The following is a 21,969-nucleotide window of genomic DNA, read 5'->3' on the forward strand; positions in this document are numbered from 1 at the left end:
ATTCCTTTCACTCCATCTGCCCAGCAAAGACCTGAGGCCTCTGCGTACTTTCCCGCTTTGATGGATTCTCACGTCTTTCCTGTCTCCTGTTCTTCTCTCCCAGTTCTACAGCGAGTCGGGCATGCCTACCAAACACCTCTCGGACAGTGTGTGTGCCGTGTGTGGGCAGCAGATCTTTGTGGATGTCAGTGAAGAGGGCATTATAGAGAACACGTATAGGCTGTCTTGCAACCACGTGTATCCTGCCTGGAGCTCCTGGGCCACGTCTTTCCTGCCACTTGCATACTCCAGTCGTGGAGGGAAGGCAGGGGACATTACCCTGGGCGTGCTGGCCAGACCTTTGATGGTTGGGGAGGCGTAAGACAAGAGGCAGACATTTGGGAGATATTCTGTGCTAAGGAAGCCAACCCCCAGGAGTGGAAACGGCAGCCTTCTTCACTCTTTGTCATAGATGGGAGCCACTCTTACGTAAACAGTGTTCATAGCCTGACTGGATCAGAAGGGAGCCCAAAGCTGCACAGCTGCCCCAAGATTGAGTCAATCACAGGGAGGAACATCCTCTAACTGGCTCCCTCAGTTTCAGAATCAAATCCCTCCGAGTGACACTTCTAATATTTATCACGTTCTTACCCGGCTCCCATTCTGTGCTGTGTATTATCTCCATTTTGCCCCATAACAGCCCTATAAGACAGAGATTGTTATCCTCACCTGATATATGAGGAAGCAGGGTCAGAGAGAAGGGATCTGCCCACGATTATACAGGTGGAGCCAGGATTTAACCTCCCTCCAGAGCTAGTGCCTGGGCATCTTGAAGACTGGCGTGAGGCCGAGTGCCACCTTGGCCACCCATTTCCCTTGACCAGTGCTGCTCAGATTCCACGAGTTCTGCATCCGCGGCTGGTGCATTGTGGGAAAGAAGCAGACGTGTCCCTACTGCAAAGAGAAGGTAGACCTCAAGAGGATGTTCAGCAACCCGTATCCTTTGTTTGGGTTCTTGTTGGGAGTGGGCAGTGGAAGAAGATACTGGCCAGTGTGACCCACTCAGCATTCGGGTCCTCCTGGGGCCCTCCCTCCTGCCCCCAACCTGGTACCCGTCCACCTGTCTGTTTGGCTTGTGGTCGGGGGACGTTGGGGTGGGATGTGGGCTAGGACCAGCAGCTCAGCTTCTCCTCATAGTTCTGAATCCCTCAAGGGTAAACAGAGTGATGACAGCTCCAGTTACTGCTTGCTTACTATGCCTGGCCCTGTGCTAAGTGCTTTACCAGTATTATCACTCGATTCTCCAGCAGCTTAGTGACCTGGGTAGTAATAGTCTCATTTTACCAGTGAAACACTTTAGAGGTTGAATAACTTGTTCAAGGTGGCATAACTAAAGGACAGTGTCTTACCAAGACAGGCAGTGCTGGGACCAGCTCTGTGCCAGTACAGGGTTGGCTAGGGGCCCCCTGTACCCATCCACTTAGAACACAGGACCCCTGCTCCTCTGAGCTGCCACTCCCTACCTGGCCAGCCCTCCCCACTGTGCCCTCAGCCTCCTCTTCCTCCCTACAAACCTGTCTGTCAGAAAGTGCCCAGCCACTTCTCTGGCCCCTCCTCACTTCCCCCTGCCATCCGGGGACCTCTCCCAGCTGCCCTTTCTCTCTGCGCCAGGGTTCCTTGTCTCTAGACACCAGCTGGCCATGCGGGGCCACTGTGTTCTCTCTTTAAAGTTCTTTGCTTGGTTCTTTCAGGGTCTAGTTCCCAGACAGTTAAGAAAGTCCATGGTCAAGCTGAGGGTTGGGGCTTCCCTTAGTTTTCCAGACGGGGCCAGGCTGCTCTTTCCAATGCCTTCGGAGGGATTCCCCACAGTCTCATGAGGTTCAGCCTGTGCTTTCCCCAGGGCTGGATTCCCAGGCGCTCTCTCCAGATGTCTTGCCTGGCGTTTAGTTATAAAGCGAAAGGAAGGGACTCATCTCCGGGGCTACTTGGCCTCCGTAAGGCCTGGTGGTTGGTGCCCTTGGGTGGGGATTCCTTAAAGCCTCTGCCAGGGGTTATAGCCCGTGACCAGCCTCTCGCTCTGCACCCTCATGCCTGTCCCTAGACTCAACCCCTTCCTTGATGTAGAAAACTTTCCGTTTTGTTTATTACGGGAGCCCTCAGGGTTATCCCCCTCCCAGCCTCCCTGCAGCCATTGTCACCGATAACCTACAGCAGCCTCGAGCTGAGTTCCCACTTACTGCTGGTCCCCCCTTAGCGCAGGGGTTACACGGAGGCCCCCTCTGCATGTTGGGTGTAGAGAGCTTAGTCTCATCCCTCCACCATCTCCCAGGTCTGTCCGATTTTCTCCACTGGTCCCCTCGGCCCTCCTCCCCCATTCTCTGGGTTTGGCCCTCCATCCTAACTTGGAGAGGCTGGGTGGGGTTTTCTAGAAAGAGCTATTTCCTTTCCTTGTAGGCTGATTTCTGTGGAGCATCTGAAAAGTGTAGGCAGACCCTCTCACCCATCCCTTAGACCGGATTTGCTACTGGAACACGTAGTCTCTTTTCTTTAACATACTGACAGCTGGGAGAGGCCACACGTCATGTACGGGCAACTGTTGGACTGGCTTCGCTACTTGGTAGCCTGGCAGCCTGTCATCATTGGCCTGGTGCAAGGCATCAACTACATTCTGGGCCTGGAATAGTCAGGAAGAAGAGCATCCACCCACCATGGACCTCAGGGCTCTCTCCTCCCTGCCCTCCAAGACCTCCTGGGTGGGAAAGACTCAAAGGGGCACTCGGGCCACTCAGGACCCCCCTGGCTGTGTCCAGGCTGGGGAGGGGTATGAGGGAGAGCCAGCTGGTGGGGCTGTCAGCAGTGGGGGCTTTTTAAAAGAAAACTATTTTGATGAATATATTTAAAAACCTTTTTTTATTGTGGAGCATAGGAATTGCCCTAACTCCTCCAGGCCTCCACCTCTCTACCTGAGCAGGGTGGGAACGAGCTACAACATTTTTGGTGTAAAGGAGCCTTCTCACCTCTGGCTGAGAGCCCCAACCCCTCCCCTCCCTTCCGAGTGTGGGGCGCCAGCCTGGTGCAGTCAGTGTGGAGGAGCCAGAGAGCCCTGGGTGGTGCACCGATGAGCACTGAGGGGTGAGACTTCCTCCCTGCTCACCTGGCTGGGGGCCCCGGGCAGGCACTGTCTGACTCCATCTTCCCCTGTGCAGGGGCCATAGGCTGGTTGAGGCAAGTGGACCCTTGTGACTTTTTCTAACAAGGGAAGCCCTGGGACCTCAGAACTCACTGAGGATTTGTTTGGGAGTGACCAGCAGCAGCAGCAGCAGCAGCAGCAGCAGCAGCTTGGGGAATCTGCCTGAGCAGGGCTGTACTCAGCCAAGAAGAAAGACCATCCATACACAACTGAGCCCAGGGAGCTGCTGTCAGCAGCAGTGATTGAGGGCTGCTTATGCAAGCTGACCCTCTGCCCACAAGTGGTGACACGTGCCAAAGGCCACTGCCATGTCACTTCCTTCCCTGAATGCCCGAGGGAGCGGTGTGCGCGTGTGTGTGTGTGTGTGTATGCATGGCAGAGGGACTATGACAAATGTGAGACTTCTTCCTGTGGTCACAGTGTTCCCTTAAAGCTGGCAGGGGATTCCCAGCCCAAGGAATAGCTATCCCCATGTTAGCCTTGTCACCCATGGGTCCTGCCCGGGCCTGGCAACACGAGTCAGGGGGCAGCAGGAAGAGGGTCAGGCCCAGGTGAGTATGGGTTCTGGAAAGGGGTTCTAGGTAGGCCCCAGTTCTGGTCCTAAGAGTTTTGAAGGAAGTGGGAGGGCAACACAGCCCTTCCGCACTGGATTCTTAGGGAATATGGCCCTTCAAGTGCAGCAAGAGCCAAGCAGGATCTTGTGACTCTGTTCTGAATAAAGCTCCGTGAGCTGGGCTGGAAAGCTGAACATCCATCTTGCTTTTCTTCTTCCCACCTCTTTCCCTGGGGCCTGGGGATGGCGGCCCTGCCCAACGTCCCTGAGGCAGAAAAGGCCCTGGGCTGACCCTGGGTGACTGTCCTCACCACCTGAGGTCAGGTCCCTCCTCACCACCTCTCCAGGTCCCTCTCAACTTTGGCTTCTCTTACCCAGCTGTGGCTTCCCAGGTCCCCCCATCTTCAGAGAGTGGAATGGGTACAGGGGTCATCCTTTCACTTTTGTCCCCCACATCCCCATGTCAGGCTCCCATGAGAAGTTGAGGCCAGGCTGCCTGAGGCGCTCTCTTCATATTCCAGCAGTCCTGAGTCCCATGACTTCCCAGCAGCCCGACTCTGGCCTTGGTTACACTCACACTTGGTTATCTCCTCTCCCTTGCATCCCCACCCCCCTCCCCAAAGGGCTGTGTCTCTCAGAAGCCCCAGGCAGCCTTGCCTCCCAACCTGCTGGAGACACTGGTGTCCCTAGGGTGGAGTTTCTCAGCATCTTGCAGCCCAGAATCTCCTGGGGCAAGAGGTAGGGGGAGGAACTGAAAAGATGAAAATGTCCTGGGAAAGAGGAGTTAACTTTTAGTCTCCTGTGTGTACGTTAGTCCGGTTTTTACACACACACACACACACACACACACACACACACACTCTCTCTCTCTCTCTCTCTCTCTGTCTCTCTCTCTCTCTGTCTCTCCCTCTCTCTCTCCCACACACACACACACACTCACAACCTCTTGGGATTGCAGCAGGCGATAGTCCTCATGCATCTTCTAAACCTGATTCTACCTCCTAGCCTCCCTGGCTCTGTCCCCAGCATCCCATCCTCCTGATCACAGAAACCACCAACCCCAGACACTCAGGTCTGCCCTTCACTGTGCTCTCTGCATGCAGTGGATCACCAGTCCTATTCTTTCTGCGTCCGCGGGCACGTGCATGACCCTGACAGTGAATGCCTCCCTCATCTCACCCGAGTCCTGGCCTTGCCACAGCGCCAGCTGCATTTGATGTATTCATATAGCTCTGTTGTTACTCAAGCCAGTGGTGGGTACTCCACTCTTTCTGGGAAGTGCCCTCTCCTGCCCTCGGGGCCAGCACTCCAATTTGTGTTCCAAGTGCTCAGCTTGTCTGAGAGGTTCCCGCAGACAAGGCCAGCGAGTGCTCTAGGATAGCTCCCGGGTGGCTCACATAGGGCCAGACGCAGCTGAACTGAGCCATGGCGCTCCAAGAAGGGGCAATTCCAGAAAGGAGGGCTCTTCAGGGCTTCTTGGGAGCCAGGGAGGGGGAATCTAGACTTCCCTGTGAACTTAGATCTATAGCTGTGGCCAAGGGGCTGGGATGACAAAAGTGAGAAAGGTTCATGAGGATGATGGCTGGGTGTTGGGTTGGTGGTTGGAGGGAGTGGGGAGCCTGAGAAAGGCCAGGATGTGGATGGGCTGGTGTGACATTGAGCCTGGAGTGGTCAAAGTGATCCAGCTTGGGATCCCCAGTGCCTAGAAGAGTCGTCCCCTTGAATATAGTGTGAATGTGGAGGAAGGAGGAGGCCTGCTCACGTGGAATAGTGAAGGTGGACACCAAAGTCCTTACCCTTGGCTGGGATGGAAGAATTCATGTGTGAGAGACCGAGTAGTTCACACCTTGTGTGACCCTGGGAGGGTGGGGCTGAGCATGGGTTAAAGACCTCAGTGTGGTATCACCAAGCAGGGGGACTTGAGAGTTAGCAAGAAGGTTCCTGGCCACTGTGAATTTTGACTCAGGAAGAGGCACGGTGTGCAGGAACCTTAAGGACTAGGCCCAGGCTTTTGTCATGTGTGTGCACCTTCTCTTAGTGGCCAGAGCCTGCTCTAGGGAATCCTGGTTAGAATAAAAGTGAAAGTGAAATAGAGGGGAGACGGCAGTACTTTCCCAGAAGGATTTCACTGTATATCCTGCCCTTACCAGAACCAGCTCTGACAGCGAAGCGAGCTTTGCCTCCCTTGTGACTAGGTAAGTCCCTGGTCCTTTGGGGCCTCAGTTTCTCATCCCTATAATGAAGGGGTTAGGCTAGACTAATAACCAGCATGATGTTGACAGTAATAAGAGCTCGGGTGGTGAAAGACTGTTACGAGGTGATCTCCTAGCTTTGTTTCTAAGGCTTGAAAGAACTCCAGCCTGGGCTTGATGCCAGCCCTCCAGGAGTTGTCAGGTAGACAGGATGGAGTGAACAGCAGTGCCTGGCAGCCCACTGAAAGTTCAGACATAGGGAGGGGCTGTGGAGTCCACAGGGAGAAGAAGGCCACACCTATGGCTGGGATCTAAGCAAGCCACTGAGAAGACACGGGAGAAGCAGTTTATTCACCATCTCCTCCCCCGCCTCCCCCAGAGAGGAGGAAGTTGTCACAGATATATAGAGCCAGAGACGCCAGCTCCTGACACACGCATCATGACCATGAGACAGAGCTGGATTCCAGGTGGGACCTGGGGCTGTGCATGTGCGGGTGGAGGGGGTGGGGTGGAGTCTGAGACCAGGATGGAGCCGTGTGGCCGGCCCTGAGGTGAACTCCCTGCAGCTGCTGTGCTGTTGCTTTCAGCCTCTGGATGCTGTGGCTTTGGCTCCATTCCAAGGTCTCCATGTGCTCCATTCAAAAAGGGCCAAGAGGTGGGGGCTGAAGGGTCCTTCAGGAATCTCTGCCAGACTTACTCCAGGCAGCAACACTCTACTGCCAAGATCAAGCTAGGATGTCAGCTGCTGATCTCTGTGACTGTCCTTTCTTCAGACCCCAGCCCTCTGTGGACCCTGCTTCTGTGTGTCCACATCATCTCCCACCTGGCTGGAGCCACACATGTGCCTCAGGCCACCTCAGCTGCCACTGCCTCAGCTGGGATCGCTAAGGACCCCTCCCCCTCCCGGCCCCTGATGCCCCCAACAGCGCAGCAGTGCCCAGCACTGGAAGTGACCTGGCCGGAAGTGGAAGTCCCATTGAGTAAGGAGCAATTCTGATGGGAGCCCAGGAGGGCACGGTGTTCAGAGGGCGGGCTCAGGGCACAGAGGGTCTGAGGGTGGGGTTGGCTCCTGAGTGCACACCCCCCAACCTTCTGCCATGGAACCCACCACCAACCAGGCCAGCTTGGCTGAGCACTCAGCATCCTCCCTCTCCTACTCAGCGTCCTGACTGTGGCCCAGGGCCCTCTCCTAGATGCTTTCAAGTGGGACAGAGAGAATTTAGACGGAGCAGCCAGAGGGCGCCCAGTGCCTTGACTGCAGTGTGCCCTAAGCCCAGCCCCGCCTCCCAGAGTCCACGTGCCCTCTGGCCACCTCCAGGAGCCGTGGCCTACTGGTGCTGCCTCCTTGGCCAGGGCTCCTAGAGTCACGAAGGTCAGGTGCTAGAAAGGGTCATTCTGAAGAAACAAGCTCAGGAGTCATCACCTGGGCCCAGGACCCATGCCCAAATACCTTTTGTTCAGCCCAGGGCCCCCCCTGGTAGACACCGCACTTCCCCTTTAACAGGCTTTCCACGCCAGGTTCCTGAATCACGGGGACTGAGGAGCTAGGCAGGGTGGGCAGGCCACAGCTCTACAGAAGGGCTAACAGCCACATGTGTCCCCAGATGGAACGCTGACCTTGTCCTGCACTGCCTGCAGCCGCTTCCCCCACTTCAGCATCCTGTACTGGCTGGGCAATGGCTCCTTCATCGAGCGCCTCCCAGGCCGGCTGTGGGAGGGCAGCACCAGGTGAGGGGGATGGTGGCCAGGCTAGCAGGAGAGGGGCCTCCTCTTGCGGTCCAAGTTCTCTCACAGCCTTTCCTTCTCTGCTTCAGGCGGGAGCGCAGGGGCACGAGGACTCAGCTGTGGAGGGCCTTGGTGCTGGAAGAGCTGAGCCCTGCCCTGCGCAGCACCAACTTCTCCTGTGTTTTCTCCGATCCTGCGCAGACTGCCCAGCGTCACCTCATTCTGGCCCAGCTCTCGGTGAGGACCCCAAGGGAGGGTTTCCATGGACAGGAGGAGCTGTGCTCCGGTATGGGGAGGAAAGGGTGGGCTCTGTCCACAGGAGCCTCCAGTCAACGCCCACCAAGTCCCCAGGCCTGAAGTGGAAACTAAAAAGAACTTAGGGGAAACATAGCCTAGAGGACAGTGAGAAGAGCTGGCCCTCCCACTTTGGCCCTGATCCTTGTCTGCTTCACTTCCCCAGGCTGGGCTGGACACAAGCGTGCCCCCCTACTCAAGACACCCTGCCCTCCAGCAGGGCCCCTCTGCCTCACCATCCCCATAGATGAGCCCCGAAGCCTGGTTGAAATGTCACCTCTTCGTTGAGATCTGCATACTCTTGGCTCAGGCCACATTCTGCATCAACTTAATGTCATGTTTGTATTTGTCTCCTTTAATGGACTGTCCTAGGGAAGGGATCTGGGCAGAGGCTGCTTCTGACCCACAGCTGTATCTGTCACTCCAGTAGGGCCCACGATGGGCGCTCATAAATGATCTCCAATGGTGGCATGGTGATGTCCGCCCAATCATTTATCCTTTAGGCCGTTATTCCACTCACAGAACATGGCCTGTCCCAGGAGGGAGTGTGGGAAGAGAGGAACTGCCACTCAGAAGCTAAAGAAAGACAAAACCAGATTCAGGCAACACTGGCCCTCAGAAGAGAAGAGAAGAGGCCAGCCTGTAATGCTCCTCAGGAGCAGAGGCCAGAAATGGAGTGTGGGAAGATGCTGTGGCCGCAGCAGAGTCAGGAGAAGGGATTTGAGAAGGTAGGTGGTTTGGAGGCTCAGCAGATTCAAAGGTATGCTGCTCTGGTTTTCCCACAAAGATCAAAGCATCTCACCACTCAAGGGAGAAAAATAGACTTTATTTACAAGTAATAACATTTAGAAAAGTTCCATCCCTGGCCGTTAAAAACCTTCCCATCACTCCAAATCCCACCCCAGGGTAAGTCTGGGGAAGGTGAGGGATGAGCTGCCACTGAAGGCTGGCCCCAATCCCCCACCGAGGCACAGGGCCCCTCTCTCCTGGAAAAAGACTGTCCTGTGGGCAACCATGCCCTTGGGTGGTTCGGAGCACACAGGGGTGGGGTGTTCCCACTAGGTCAATGCCCAGTCCTGGCTTCAAGAGCAAGGGCCCTTGCTAGGCCCAGCCACCAGGAGCAGCAGGGACCAGGGCCTGCATGCTCCTCCAATGGTCCCTTCTAGATCCAGAGGCTGAAAGGACTGGCTGGGCCCAAGGACCCAGCCACTCAAAGCCAGCCTCAAATCTAGCTGTGATGGAGAAGTGACTTTAAGAAAACATCAGAAGGCAGGGAGGACCCAGACTGTCCAGGCTCCGGGCCTCCTGGGCCAACTGTGAGGACACATCTGTTCACCTGGCAAAGGTCCAGGAACCAGGCCAGTTGTGGGTAGGCGTCACTGTCTCTAGGGGTCTGGCCGCTGTTGGCCTGGGAGCTGATTGATAGAAGGCACTGAAAGGGACAGAAGGAAAAGGACCAGGCGAGGTCGGCATCAAGGACAGGTGGGGCCACTCACTGGTACGGGCTCTTTAGTGCTTTGCCTGAAAGAAAAAGAGAGTCACTTGGCTGAAAGAGACTTAGGTGCCAGCTTGCTCGGGGAGACCTCTTACTGCTCCTGCACGCCCTTAACTAGGATCCCTGCCTTGGTGCAGCCCTGGACTATCTACCTTCACGCTACCAGTCGCTGGCTGTCCTAAGCTGCTGTGTGTGTCCTCAGTAGGAATGAGTCTGTCCTCTCAATCATGAGCAGCTAACCAGGCAGGGAGCACCTACTCTCCACCCCACCATCCAGCGTTCTAATTGGGCCCTGCCTGGGAAGCCACCCCATGGGTGTTTGTCAGGGAGAGGGGGACACCTGTGCTTCCACCACGTTCCTAAGAGCTGAGCTCTTCCCCCTGTTGGTGCCTCTACCTTGACCTTGGCCCGAGGGGTGGCAGTGGCAGCAGCGACAGCAGCAGCAGTGGCGGTGCTGGCTGTGGTGGTGGCAATGCGAGGAGAGCGGCGGGTTCCACTGCGGGTGTTGGGGGAGGCCTTGGGCGGGGCTTTCTTCGAGGCTGCCCTCCGCAGAAGGCTGTTTCCAAGCTTCTTGGGTGTATTAAGGATGCTGAAGGCCATTGACTGGCGGCGGTCAGCCTGTAGGGAGGGCCTGTCAAACTGGGGGCGCCACCACTGCCATCCCCCTGGGGCCAACCTGTTGCTCTAGGGCTCTGCCAGCAAAGGGTCTCCCTTCAGGCCCCAACTAACCTGTTTTACAACTGCTGGAGCTGCTTTCTTCTGGGCCTCAGCAGTGTTCTGTCTGCGCCCTTCATGTCGGTCCCGGGGAGTCATGGGGCGAGGGAAACAGCTGGTGGCCTTCTTAGACTGTGGGGAAGAGGACAGTTAGGCAGCCAGTGGCAAGACGACTTCACATCCAAAGCCACATGTCTCAGAGCTGACTGGATCTTGTCCAACCAGCACCTGCCCCCCTTCTGAGCCAGAATCCTCCACTTTAATTTTCAAACGTGGTGACTAGGTCCCGGCCAGCTGCTAGACAGAACAAGACACGGGAGTCGACGTCACCCACCTCAGGGGTGCCAGGGCCCTGGTGGGGCTCTGAGGAGACCCGTTTGCGCTGCTGCCGGGTGGTGATGCCGACGCCCTCAGCTATCTGGGTTGGCTGCATGCTGGCTCGGCGCAGGGTCTCCCGGGGGTCGCCAGTTTTTATCTCCTCGTCTGTGATGGTAGGCAGGCTCAGGGAAGGCTGCACAGGGTGGAAAAAGTGGTCAGTGGACCCCAGCTGTTTGGAAATAGAGCAGGACCACCCCAGTACTCTCTTCACCAGCCTGGCCCACGGAGGAGCTGGAGCCTTCCTATTGCCGAGGCTCCCTTCCTGTTGTCTTCTCTGCCTCCGCGCTGCATGATGGCGGCAAAGAGCAGTCCCTAGAGACCTCTCCCAAGCATCTGCCCACCCACAGTACCGTCACCCGAGCCCCCTCTCTGCCAGCTGTTCCACCCAAAGCAGACGGTCACCCTCCTTGGTAGGCCAGGTCAGGATGCCAAGGGAGGAACTGGTGAACCAGCGTGGGCAGGTCCTGGGCAGGTGGCCCCAGAGCTCACCCTGGACTCCAGAGGGTAGCAGGTCTTCAAGTGCGGGGGGCATACTCGATTACGCTGCTGCAACTCTGCAATGCGGTTCCAGTCATCTAGCTGCTCGGGCTCATCCTGACAAGTGCCCATGTAGAAGCTGTTCCTGCCTGTGGAGGGCAGGGAAGTTGGAGCAAGCGGGGTTGGAAGGCCAGGAGGAAGAGGTGGAGGCAGCATCCTGCTAGCCTTTGCTGCCACCACCCCTGTCCAGCTATCCTGGGGACTTCAAGCCCAGCACCCCAGGGTCCTGTACAGCAGATACGGGAGTGGGACGCACAGACCATCTCCACCTGAGGGGACTGGCTCATTGCTTCCTCCCTAGGGTCATAGGCAGAGGCTCTGACACCAAGAGAAAGTAATGGAGGGCCAGGAATTGATACCCAGAGGGTCCCTGAAAGTCAAGAGCCTCCAAGAAGAATCTGAGAATGGAACCCTGGCCGGCCTGGCCCCTCTGGCAGCCCCTCCCCACCTGAGGAGGGGCCTGGAGGACTCCTGACAGTAGCTGGGACTCCTACACCCCTCGTGTGAGCATTTCTGGTTTACTCCCTGGCTGAGACTGACATCAGCCTTACTGCCCAGCACAGCCCCTCGATGGACAGGCAAGGCCTTGAGACTGCATGGAGGAGGAGCAGTGAGGTGCCAGGGGTTTTTAAAAGCTTGTCCCTTCCCGGCATCAGGATCTGCATCCAGTCTAATCTTTGGGTATGTTAAGTTCCCACAGTCCCCCTACCTGGAGGGGCCCCGCTGGACACCCCGGCCTGGGAGCGGCGAGCAGAGCTGCGGGTAGTGGGCCGGTAGCCAGGCAGACTAAGCAAAGCCGAGCTGCCGTCGTCAGGAGAGCCCAGGCGGGCTAGAGACTGGGTGGAGGAGGTGGCTCTCGGGCCTGCCTGGGAAGCAGGGGCAGACTGCGTGCTGTAGAAGGAGGAGTTGGCGCTGTCTGGCTCCTCCACATCTAGCTTCTGGAAGAGAGGATGAACCTGTTGAAATGGGGCAGGGTGACACCCTATAAAGAAGCCTCCCGTTCCCCTTCCAAAGCCCTCACATCCCACAGCTACATGCGTCCACACTGCTTTGCCCAGGTCCTTAGCTGCACGTCTGCAAGAAATGGGCCTTGATGCCACAATCCCACACAGGTGCTGAGGCTGTTGACTCTTTTCTGCCCATTTTTCCATTGAGTCTATGCCAATGCTTTGAGGGAGAGAAGGCAGACCATTTTAGAAGTGGGGTGCAAAGGTCACAAAGCAAGGAAGAGGCAGAGCTGGGGCTGGGACCCACGTCTCCTGAGCTAGTTGTACTCATCCCAGTGTCCCTCTGTCAAGTGTGCCAGGGCCATGACAATTTTTTAGAACTTCTCCACCTTCTTGGTGGCAGAGGGCACCCCACACACAAACAGATGCCCCCTCCTGCACTAAAGGCCCCTCTTCCCTCGCTCCCAGCCTGGCAGGCAGCCCACTGGGCAGCCACAATGCATCTCAGCTACCTACAGGGCATGCTGGGAGGCACAGTCTGGGCTGCAACTTCATACTGTCTCCCTTCAGCCTGCACAGGCGCAGTGCTATACGTGGAGAGAACGCCAGTCTTAAGAGTCAGCAGACAGGCAGCCAAGTCCAGCCCCACCGCTTTTTACATGAGGCCTAAGCAAATCACTGCCCTCCTCAGGATCTCAGCTTCCCCATCTGTGGGTATGGACTGGTCAGCCCTGCCTGCCTCTGTTTTGAGGACCCGATGGAAAGATGCCCCGAAAGTGAGCACTGTTGTCCTGCAGCCTGACCTTGGTCATGGTGATGTTGATGATTTGCGTGGTGCGCCGACGAGCGGAGCGGGTCTTCCGGCCTGAGTCCAGGAAGACGTCCCCCAGGGAGTCCAGGCTGCTCTCCAGGGGCGCCTGACCCCGTGCAGGGATGGGGGTGAAGTAGAGACTCTCCAGGGATTCTACCTTGGGGGGCAGACGCTGGGAGATGGGCGAGGCTGGCTCTCCAGGGATGCTGGTGCCATCTGGTTGGGTACGAGGCAACTTGCTGTGGGAAAGAAACCTGCTAAGGTGCCATTCCTGGGGTGAGAAAGCATTCTGTCTGGCCCTTTGCTCCAAAGTGACCAAGTCCTACATTTATTACAAGACCAGGTCAAGCACCCCATGCTCTCTAATTTCTCAGAGGTACCAACAAGAGAGCCTCTGACCTGGGCCAGCCCTTCCATTTGCTCTCCATCTCTGATGCACCCACATCCACTCCATGGCTCCTTGAACGCCTCACTACTGGTAACGCCTTGACCCTGCTCTCCAGACCCATAAATCTGCCACTTGAGATGCCCCCTGGACACCACAGCTACTCCACAATGAACATGTCCCCAGCCAAGCCCACCTGTCTGTTCCTCCTCCTGTATCTCCTATTTCAGCAAACAGAAAGCTAGAAGAGCAGAGCAGGAGTGACAGCTACCACCCATGCCCCTAGTCATGAACATAGGCACAATCCCACTTCTTCCCTCTCCTGCCAAACCCAGTCGGCACCTCTCCCTAACAGCTCTCCTCCCCCCTCACTCCACTCTCACGCCTTTCCCTGGCCTGCCTCATCCCCTCTCGCCTAGACTTACAATGGCCTCTGAGAGAGGCACAGGGGTGACAAGCAAGGAGTGGAGCCCAGATCCAAGCCCAGCCCTGCCACTGTGGGACCCTGGGCAAGTGACTGCCCCTTTGCCTCAGTTTCATCTGCAAAGGGAGATAATCACAGAACCTATATCAGAACCTACCTCAGAGGACTGTTAAAAGCTCAACAAATTAATGTTTTTCAGGTATTTATAACAGCGTCTGGCACATAAGTGTTTAATAAAAACAGTAAATGTGTTTTTGCAAGTATGTTAAAAGTCTTGGCTTTACCCTGGCTATCGGAATAAGCTTTCCAAGATGCAAATCTGGCCCTGTGCTCCTTAACCCCAAACCCTTCCCAGGTCCCTTAGTCCTTCAGGATCAGGTCTGAACGCCAGCATCCTTCACTGGGGAGTCCAGCCGGCCCTCTGGGACCTGGGCCCAGAGTCCTCCCAACCACACTCTCCAGCCCAGCCAGGCTCCTTCCCGGCTCTTGCTCTGCTCTCGTCACTCTGTCCACAGCGCACACGCACCTGCAGCTCCTTTTAAGACAGCAGGAGTGACAGCCTTCTGAGGCCTTTTGTGACCACTCTTTTCTTTTTACTCCCACTGTACTCTGTACATAGGGCCTAACACCTGTAATACTTTATTCTTCTCCTCTGAGAATAAGCTTCCAGAGGGCAAAGGGCCCACGTCCTATTTATCTCACAGCCCCAGTGCCCAGGATACAGCCTGATAAACAGCAGGCACTACTCAACAGACAACAGACTGAGGGAAGAGGGGCACCTTCTGACCTGGTGATAGTGAGTGGGGCTCCCTCCTCGCAGCTTAGATCCAGGCTGTCAATACTCAAGTCCAGCTGAGGCTTAGCCTGGGGCTCCCGGCTTTTTAAGGCATCTGTCGCCACCTGGAACTTGCCCAGGTCCCGAAGCTGCTGGTCGGCATGGGCGACCTGGGAAGGAGAGGGCCGGGGGAGAGTGAAGAGGGGCCTAGGCGATGGTCTAATGTGACAGAGGCGAGGGAGTCTGTCCAGCGCAGGCCTTACCTGTGCCTCCAGGCTGCGCACCTGGGCGGTGAGGTGACGGCAGGTCTGCTCGGCCTCCTTGGTCTTCAGCCCGGCCTGCTGCAGCTCCCGGCCTAGCCGGTCCGCTTCCGCCCGCAGCTCCTTGTTCTCCACCTGCAGCTGCTCCAGGCCCCGCAGCTGCTCCTGCAACTCTTGGTTCTGCTGCTTCTTGGCATCATAATGAGTCTTGGCCTTCTCCATCTGGGTGGGCAGAGGGTGGGTAGGTTGGAGAGGGTTGGGGGTGGGGGTGGGGCAGGGGCAGACTGGGCCAGGGTCCGGCTCCTCACCTGCAGCTTGTAGTGCTCAGCTGCCTGCTCCTTCTGGCTCAGCTGGGCCTGCAGCTCAGTCATCTGGGCCTGGAGGCGCTGGGCCTCTTGTTGGCTCTCACCTCCCTGGGCCTGGAAAGCATGAGAAAGGCTGATCAGGGCCACCAGTCTGGCTGCTCACCCCAATCCACTGAGCCTCTTGGCCTCCATGGGTATTTCAGACTCCTGCAGTCTCAGGACACAAAAAGTCCTTTTACCCCCTCTCCCAACTCCAGCCCACCAAAATACCACATACCCCCAAAGTCCACCTTCTATAGGCGCTTTCCTTGTCTAGCTACTGCCATTTCTGGAAGATATCTAGTGGCCTGCCTTTGCCTTCTTTGAGACCAGGCAAAACTATCTCACTCTCTCTCCACAAGAACAGTTTCCCTGAGGAAGGACACTGATCCCCAAGGAACACCAGGGTGCAGAGCACGGAGCTAGGCACTTGACACGTGTGCTGAGGACACGTGATCTCATTTCTCCTCAAAACTGCTCTGGGAAGTAACTTTATCTCCACTTGAGATGGAAGAAACTGAGCTCAGAGATTTAAGCAAACTGACCAGGGTCACAGTGACTAAACAGCAGAGTAAGGTTTGAACCTTGGTCCACCTGACTCCAAAGTCTGTGTGGGCTCATTTATGATGCCACCACCGCCTCCTACCCAGACCACAGTCTCCCTGGGAGCAGGGCCTGTGTCCGATTCTCTGTCCACCTACAACACCAACAAGTGCTAAGTCCATAGTAGGCACTGCACAAGACCATATGCCCTTACCTCTCCCACATCTCCCAGCACTGGGAACCCCCCAAAAGGAGTATAATAAGTATCTAATTATCACGTAAGCATGACAAGGTGTGGAGCACGTGGAAGAAACGGGAGCTCTGAACTCCCACCAACTCCTGTGACCCTAGCTAAAAGCTATGAAGCCTAGAACTGCAAAAAAGCAAATATTAAACCAAATAAACCATTGAAAGCATTAAGGATATTAAACTGTGTTGTAATAGTAAATGTCACTGACACTCTCACTCCAAGATTATAAACTGTCTAGACTAGCATAATCCAATTGAACTTCCTGCAGTGATGGAAATGTTCTGTATCTGTCCTGTCCAGTATGGCAGCTACTAGCCACACATGGCTATTGAGCAGTAGAAATATGGCTAGTGTGACTGAGGAACTGAAATTTTAATTTAGTTTTAATTTAAATAACCACACATGGCTACTGGCTACTGTAGCAGACGGCGAAGGTCTGAGGGTTGGAGTCACTCCTGTCTTCCCTGAGAGCTCTCAGTCACAGGCAGGGCTCCTAAGGCTGCCAGACCCCAGGATGCCCCTCCACAGCCCGAGGGCTTACAGAGCAAGCCCCTCACCCTGAGGCAGGCAGAGGCCAAGCCCATCCCCCAGCTGTCCCACCTTCAGCTTCTGCTGCTGCACCTTGCTGGCTTGGTCATGGTCAGCTAGCTTCTTACTCAGTTCCTCCACCTGAGGCAGGGATGGAAGAGGAGACAAGACTCAGGGGGCCTTCCCCTGGATGTCCAGACAAATTATGGGCTTTCCCCAGACCAGTCCCCAGGGTTGCTGGAAAAAGAAACTCAGGGCCTTTCTCTGGCCTCTAAGTAGGGAACGGCTTGCTGCCCAGGCTGGATGGCAGGACCTGAGTGTGGTGACCCAACACAAGTGCTGCCAGAGCCACCTGCCCACACGGCCTCTAGCCCCTGCCTGCACAGACAGAGGCAGCAGAGTCGACTGGGGAGCTGATGCCTCACCACCACCCTACTGCTGCCCCCGTTCCCAGCCCCCCACCTTCCCGAGCCAGGACAGGAACAGGGGACCCAGTCTATAACTCCAGCAGACATACTCAACAAACGCCCAACCCTCTTCCTCCCAGAAACTGCCAAAGCAAAAGGCCAGATGCTCAGACCTCTCCCCCATCTCCACAGGCTGTTAGGGTTTGGCACTAGCAGTGTGGCTGCTGAGATTAGCACCAGGGGTCAGACTGCTGGAAGACGAGAGCAGGACCAGCACACACACTCCAAGCCCACCCTGCTCCCACAGAGAGGAAGAGCAAAGGGAGGGAGGGGACAAGAGGGAGTGTAACAGCCACAAGCACTCCTGGCTCCTCCAGGCATTCCAGGAGCTCAAGCATCATCAGCAAAGGCAGGAGGCAAGGGCTCCAGTGCTAACTGTTTGCTCTTCGGGTTGACTTCCCCCATCATCTCAGACTCCTCAGAGGTGATGAGAGGAGAGGGGGGCTGGACTCCTCAGCAGGCCCAAGGTGACAGGGTAGGAGGGGTGGTGGAGGACGGGTGCTCCCACTAAATACCAGTTTGATAGCCTTGACGTCTAGGGCAGCACAGAGAGATCCATGTGAGAGCGAGGCAGCCAGACGTTGCCTCTTCTGTCTGGTGGAGGCCCCTCCTGCTCCTCTCAACCTTGGCCTTCCTGCTCCCAGACATCTCTTATTTCATGCTTGGGGTTAAAGCCCCAGGGGGTGATGGGCAGGCGTCCTGAGCTCACAACCCCCCTAATCTGTGGGGGCCGCCTTGCACATCACCCTTCTGGTTTCTGCGGGAAAGAAGGTGGCTGTGTTAAACAAGGCCCACGGCCATCCTGCAAGTCCCCTTAGTTGAGAACCCAAACTCAGAGCAGGACTTGGCGGTTTGGGAATCCCTAGGACTGTGTGTCACTGGTTTTGATATAGGAAAGATGAAGCCTACCCTGCCCCTTGTCCCTAGCAGATGGAAGTACAGAAGGGTGAAGAGGCCGACCTTGGGATGGGTGGGATGAGGCTCAAGAGAGGGCCCAGCACACCGCACTCTGTGGCAGCCTGGGCCTGGGTTCCACGGCTTGACCCTGCCCCCTTCACAAACAGTTCACAACAGGAGCCGGCGGAGGCAAGCTGCAGCCGGGGTCATGCACCGAGACTGGTCACCGCTTAAGCAGCCAGCATTTAGCGAGGACCTCAGGCATTACCTGCTTAGTTTGCTCTCTCTGAAATACCTCTAGCTGCTCCACCTGTGCATGGGGGAGGAGCAACAGAGACAGTGAGATGGGGGCCAAAGAGGCATCGGCCCTGCTGCCAGGCTGACCTCACTGAGGCTCTGATCTTTCCCCCAAGAAACTGGACTTCTAGTAATTTTTTAAATGCCAGTTTGGCTCATTGTAGCCCCCAGTGGCTCTAGGGGCCTCCACCAGAGTGTGCAGGTGCCCCTCCTCACCAGTGTGCCTCCAATGGGATGATGGCTTCACAGCCTGACTCTGCAGGGACAGAGCCTTCAGGGAAGGGCAGGCGCCTGATACTTTCTTTAGGACAACAGGGAGCAACAAACTCGAACTCTACCAGCCACCCAGTGAGTGAGGGGAGACAAGACACTGCAATAACGTGGGAGCTGGAGGCCCAGGAGTGCAGAGGGACAATGTTCCAGTCTCTCAGGTCTGCCTGCTTGGGGATGTGGTTGAGTCGGTGCCTCACCTGGGCAGTGAGTTTCTGCCTCTCCTCCTGGAACCGCTGCCTCTCCTCCAGTACCTTGACCTTGGCACCCTCGTACTTGGCAGTCATCACCTCCAGCTCCCGGGCAGTGCTCTGCACTTCCCGCTGCATCTCAGCCAGACGGGTCTCAGCATCAGCACGTACAGCTGCCAGCTCTTGGCCATACTTCTCCCGGGCCTGGTCCAGCTCCACTTCCAGAAACTGCCGGCCGAGGGTGGCCCGCTCGCCCAGCCCCCGGTTCTCCTCTGCCAGCAGGCCGTGAGCCTTCTTCAGCATGCTCAGCTGCTCTGCGTAGCTGGCCTTCTCCGCCCGCAGCTGCTGGGCTGCTCGCTCCTGCTCTGCCACCTTCTGCCGCAGGGGCACCAGCTCCCCGAGCTCGCGCTGGGCCCGCATCAGCTCTGCCCGCAGCCCCCCAGCTGCCTGCTTGCTCTGCTCCAGCTCCTCCCGATGGCGTTTCTCAGCCGCTGCCTGCTCAGCCTGCAGTTGCTGGCACAGGTGCTTAGCAGGCAGCAGCTCGCTCACCAGGGCCTGTGTGCTGGTGTGCTCCAGCTGCAGGGCAGAGAGGGCCTGCTCCTTCTGGAAGAACTTCTCCTGCCATGCCTTCAACTCCTGGCCCAGCTCTTCTGCTCGCTCGGCCTGCGAGGCCAGCTCCTGCCTCAGGCTCTCAGAAGCCACCCGCTGCTTCTCTGCCTCCTCCCGGAGGCTCTGGACCTCCTCCCGCAGAGCGGAGCTGCGTTCGGCAGCCCTGGCGCTGTTGCTGGCCGTCTCCGCCTGGAGCAGGCGCAGCCGCTCTTCCAGCTTCTGGCTCTTCTCTGACTCAGCGATAACCAGCCGCTTCAACTCCTTGCTCTCGCCCTCCTTCTCCAGCACCTGGCGGTTCAGGATGGACACTTCCTCCTCCAAGCTGCTGATGAGGCTGTTTTTCCTCTCAGCCTCCTGCTGGCTCCGTGCCACCTGGGCCTTCCACTCATCCTCAGCCTTGCTGTGCTCTTGGGCCTTGGTGTGGAGGGTGGCCAGCTCCCTTTGGGCTGTGGCTAAGGCGTCCTGTCCGCTCCCCAGCTCCTGGGCCTTCTGCTCTAACTGGCCCCGCAAAGTCTCCAGAGCACCAGCCCGCTCAGCGTGGGAGGCGCGCTCAGCCTCGAGGCTGCGTTCCAGGCTGGAGGCTTTCTCCTGATGCTCGCGGCACTGCTGCTCCAGCCTGCTCACCTCCGCCCGCAGAGCCTCCAGCTCAGGACCTTTTCCCTCGGTCTTTCCAGCAGCCTCAGACTGGGTTCCTGACCTGGAAGCATCTTCTTGGCTGGCCACCCCTAGAGACTGTGGGTGCGCCTCTTCTTTCCGGGCCAGCTGTTCTTTCAGCTGCTCTACAGTTTGCTGAAGCTCCTTCATCTCTGCCCTCTGGGCTGCCTCCTGCCCAAGAAGCTTGGCCAGCTCCTGGTCCTTCCCCTCCTTTTCCATCAGGGCATGGGCCAGTGCCTCCTGCAGGGCAGCAAACTCCACACGCTGCTCATTGAGGGCATTCTGCAGCCGCATCTCAAGCTCTGCCTTGGCGGCCTTCTCTAGGGCAAGGTCAGCTTGGGCCCGGCCCCGCTCCTGGGTCAGCCGCGCCACCTCCCTCTCCTGCTGCCCACGCTCTTCCTGCTGCTGCCCCTGACTCTCCATCAGTGCAGCCCGCAGCCTCTCCAGCTCACTGCCCATTTGCTCTGCCTCACGCTCCATGGCCTGCAGTGCAGCCTGTGTGCTGCAGAAAGGGCGTCCCTGCTGCTCTTCCAGCCACTCCGACTCGCTGTCTCCTGCTCTCGGGGGCTCCTTGAGTAGCTCCCGGGAGGCTGTCTCTTGCTGCTCACCCGCCTTGCGGACCAAGGCCTCCAGGCGGGCCACCTCCTTACTGGTGGCAGCCATCTTCTCCTGCAGGGCGGAGAGGTCATCTGCAAGCTTCTGGGCCCTGACCTCCTTCTCCTGGACCTGCTGCAGGGCCCTGGCCAGGTTGGCATGGAGCTGAGCGAGCTCACTCTGCTGCCGGCCCATCTGGAGCTCACTGTGGGCCTCTATCCCTGCCACCTTCTCCTTTGCCTCCTGCAGCTCCTGGCGGGCCTTCTCACATTCCTCCTTCAGGGTCATCAGCTGTTCCTGGAACATGGCGCCATACTGTGCCTCCTCTTGCTGGCTATCCTCGTACCGCTCGCGCCAGCTGGCCACCTCCTTTGCAAGCTGCTCACACTCACTCTCGGCCTCGCGCTGGGAGGCTATAGCCTCAGCCAGCTCCTGCCGCAGGGCTTCTGTCTTGGCCTGATGGGCCTCCCCAAGCTGCTGTAATCGGGCCTCCAGCCCCTTACGCCCAGCCTTCTCTTCTTCTAGCTCCTTCTGTTCCTGCTTGTGCTGCTCCACGAGGCTCTGAGTCTCTGCCTCCAGCTTGGAGATACGACGCTGCTGCTCTCCCAGTGTGTCTGCGGCTCTGCGCTTCTCCTCTTCCAGGCTGCCCTTGGTGACCTTCAAGGACTCCTCAAGGGCCCGGACCTGCTCCTGGAGCTGGGCCTTCTCCTGGGCCACCCTTTCTCTCTCGATTGCTTTTTGCTGCTCAGACCTCAGCTGGGCCTTCAGCTCTATCACCTGCGCCTGGGCCTCTGACTGCTCCTGGCGGGCTGCCTCGACACAGGCATGGAGGTCCTCCACCTTTCGGCTCAGCTCTGCCTTCTCCCGCTGGGCCTGTGTCACTGAGGCCTGGGCACTGTCCTGGGCTTTGTTAGCAGCCTGAAGCTGCTGTTGCAGGACTTCCAGCTTGGCAGCCTTCTCCTTCTCCAACGCCTCCAGCTGCTGGAGGGCTGCGTCCCTCTCCCGTAAAGAGGTCTCCTGCTCCTCGGCCGCAGTGGCCAGTTGCTGGGCATGGTCTCGCAGGGCCGCCTCCTGCTCCTTGGCAGCCTCTTCCAACTGCCGCTCTTTCTGCTTCAGGCTGTTGCTCAGCTGCTCCACCTGCTGGCGGAGAACCTCAGAGGCCTGTTCCTGCTGCTGGAGGGCCTGCGTGAGCTGCGCCTGCTCTGCTTTGGCCTGCTGCTTCAGGCTGGCCAGTTCTTGATCCTGCTGCTGGATGGTGGCGTTGTGGGCAGTGAGCTCGGTGGTCAGCCTGGCCACCTGGGCAGACAGGTGGGCCCCCTCAGCCTGGGAGGCCTGTTCCAGCTCTTCCTTGGCCTGGCTGAGGTTGGACAGGGAGCCCTGCAGCTCGGCAATCAGGCCAGTCAGCTGCTGCTTTTCTTCTTCAAAGTGGCTCCGCTCGGCAAGCAGCTTGGCTTCCCGCTGGCCCCGCTCAGTCTCTAGCGCCTCCACCTGGGCTCGGAGCTGGGTGTTGTCTGCAGCAAGAGTGGCTCCCTCCTGCTTGAGGGTTTCCAGCTGGTGAGAGAAAGAGATAAATGGGGATCAGAACGACTCCTCAGTCACTTTGGCCCCTCTGGGAATTGGAGACCGCCAGAAACCTGAATGTGGTGAACACGGGTCTGCAGCAACC

At 57.5% G+C, this 21,969-nt stretch overlaps 2 protein-coding genes across 18 annotated transcripts in view; one reads left to right on the forward strand and one right to left on the reverse strand.

The window, feature by feature from the left end:
• Window positions 1-21,969, forward strand: part of LOC105083277 (E3 ubiquitin ligase RNF121) — an 87,135-nt gene that overhangs the window by 61,216 nt on the left and 3,950 nt on the right. For 4 of the 11 annotated variants that reach the window (XM_074372553.1, XM_074372552.1, XM_074372558.1 and 1 more), the window contains 5 exons: window positions 6,294-6,381; window positions 6,688-6,894; window positions 7,519-7,642; window positions 7,729-7,876; window positions 8,437-8,661. In XM_074372553.1, the coding sequence (XP_074228654.1) occupies window positions 6,294-6,381; window positions 6,688-6,894; window positions 7,519-7,642; window positions 7,729-7,876; window positions 8,437-8,661 (792 nt within the window). Of the gene's footprint in view, window positions 1-103; window positions 238-863; window positions 976-2,541; window positions 5,918-6,293; window positions 6,382-6,687; window positions 6,895-7,518; window positions 7,643-7,728; window positions 7,877-8,099; window positions 8,402-8,436; window positions 8,662-11,358; window positions 11,964-21,969 lie in introns of those variants that run through there. The other 7 variants (XM_074372556.1, XM_074372557.1, XM_074372561.1 and 4 more) reach the window with 7 other exon arrangements.
• The window catches only part of NUMA1 (nuclear mitotic apparatus protein 1), a 63,687-nt gene continuing 50,456 nt past the window's right edge, over window positions 8,739-21,969 (reverse strand). For 4 of the 7 annotated variants that reach the window (XM_074372544.1, XM_074372543.1, XM_074372542.1 and 1 more), the window contains 13 exons: window positions 18,456-21,854; window positions 17,957-17,998; window positions 16,397-16,465; window positions 14,968-15,078; window positions 14,663-14,881; window positions 14,412-14,569; window positions 12,808-13,054; window positions 11,767-12,013; window positions 11,010-11,146; window positions 10,477-10,653; window positions 10,158-10,274; window positions 9,825-10,046; window positions 8,739-9,454 (listed from right to left, as the gene is read on the reverse strand). In XM_074372544.1, the coding sequence (XP_074228645.1) occupies window positions 9,443-9,454; window positions 9,825-10,046; window positions 10,158-10,274; window positions 10,477-10,653; window positions 11,010-11,146; window positions 11,767-12,013; window positions 12,808-13,054; window positions 14,412-14,569; window positions 14,663-14,881; window positions 14,968-15,078; window positions 16,397-16,465; window positions 17,957-17,998; window positions 18,456-21,854 (5,157 nt within the window). In that variant the 3' untranslated portion in view covers window positions 8,739-9,442. The remainder of the gene's footprint in view (window positions 9,455-9,824; window positions 10,047-10,157; window positions 10,275-10,476; window positions 10,654-11,009; window positions 11,147-11,766; window positions 12,014-12,807; window positions 13,055-14,411; window positions 14,570-14,662; window positions 14,882-14,967; window positions 15,079-16,396; window positions 16,466-17,956; window positions 17,999-18,455; window positions 21,855-21,969) is intronic. The other 3 variants (XM_074372547.1, XM_045508778.2, XM_074372546.1) reach the window with 3 other exon arrangements.

Source organism: Camelus bactrianus, chromosome 10, assembly GCF_048773025.1.
Source record: "Camelus bactrianus isolate YW-2024 breed Bactrian camel chromosome 10, ASM4877302v1, whole genome shotgun sequence".
Classification (NCBI taxonomy): domain Eukaryota; kingdom Metazoa; phylum Chordata; class Mammalia; order Artiodactyla; family Camelidae; genus Camelus; species Camelus bactrianus.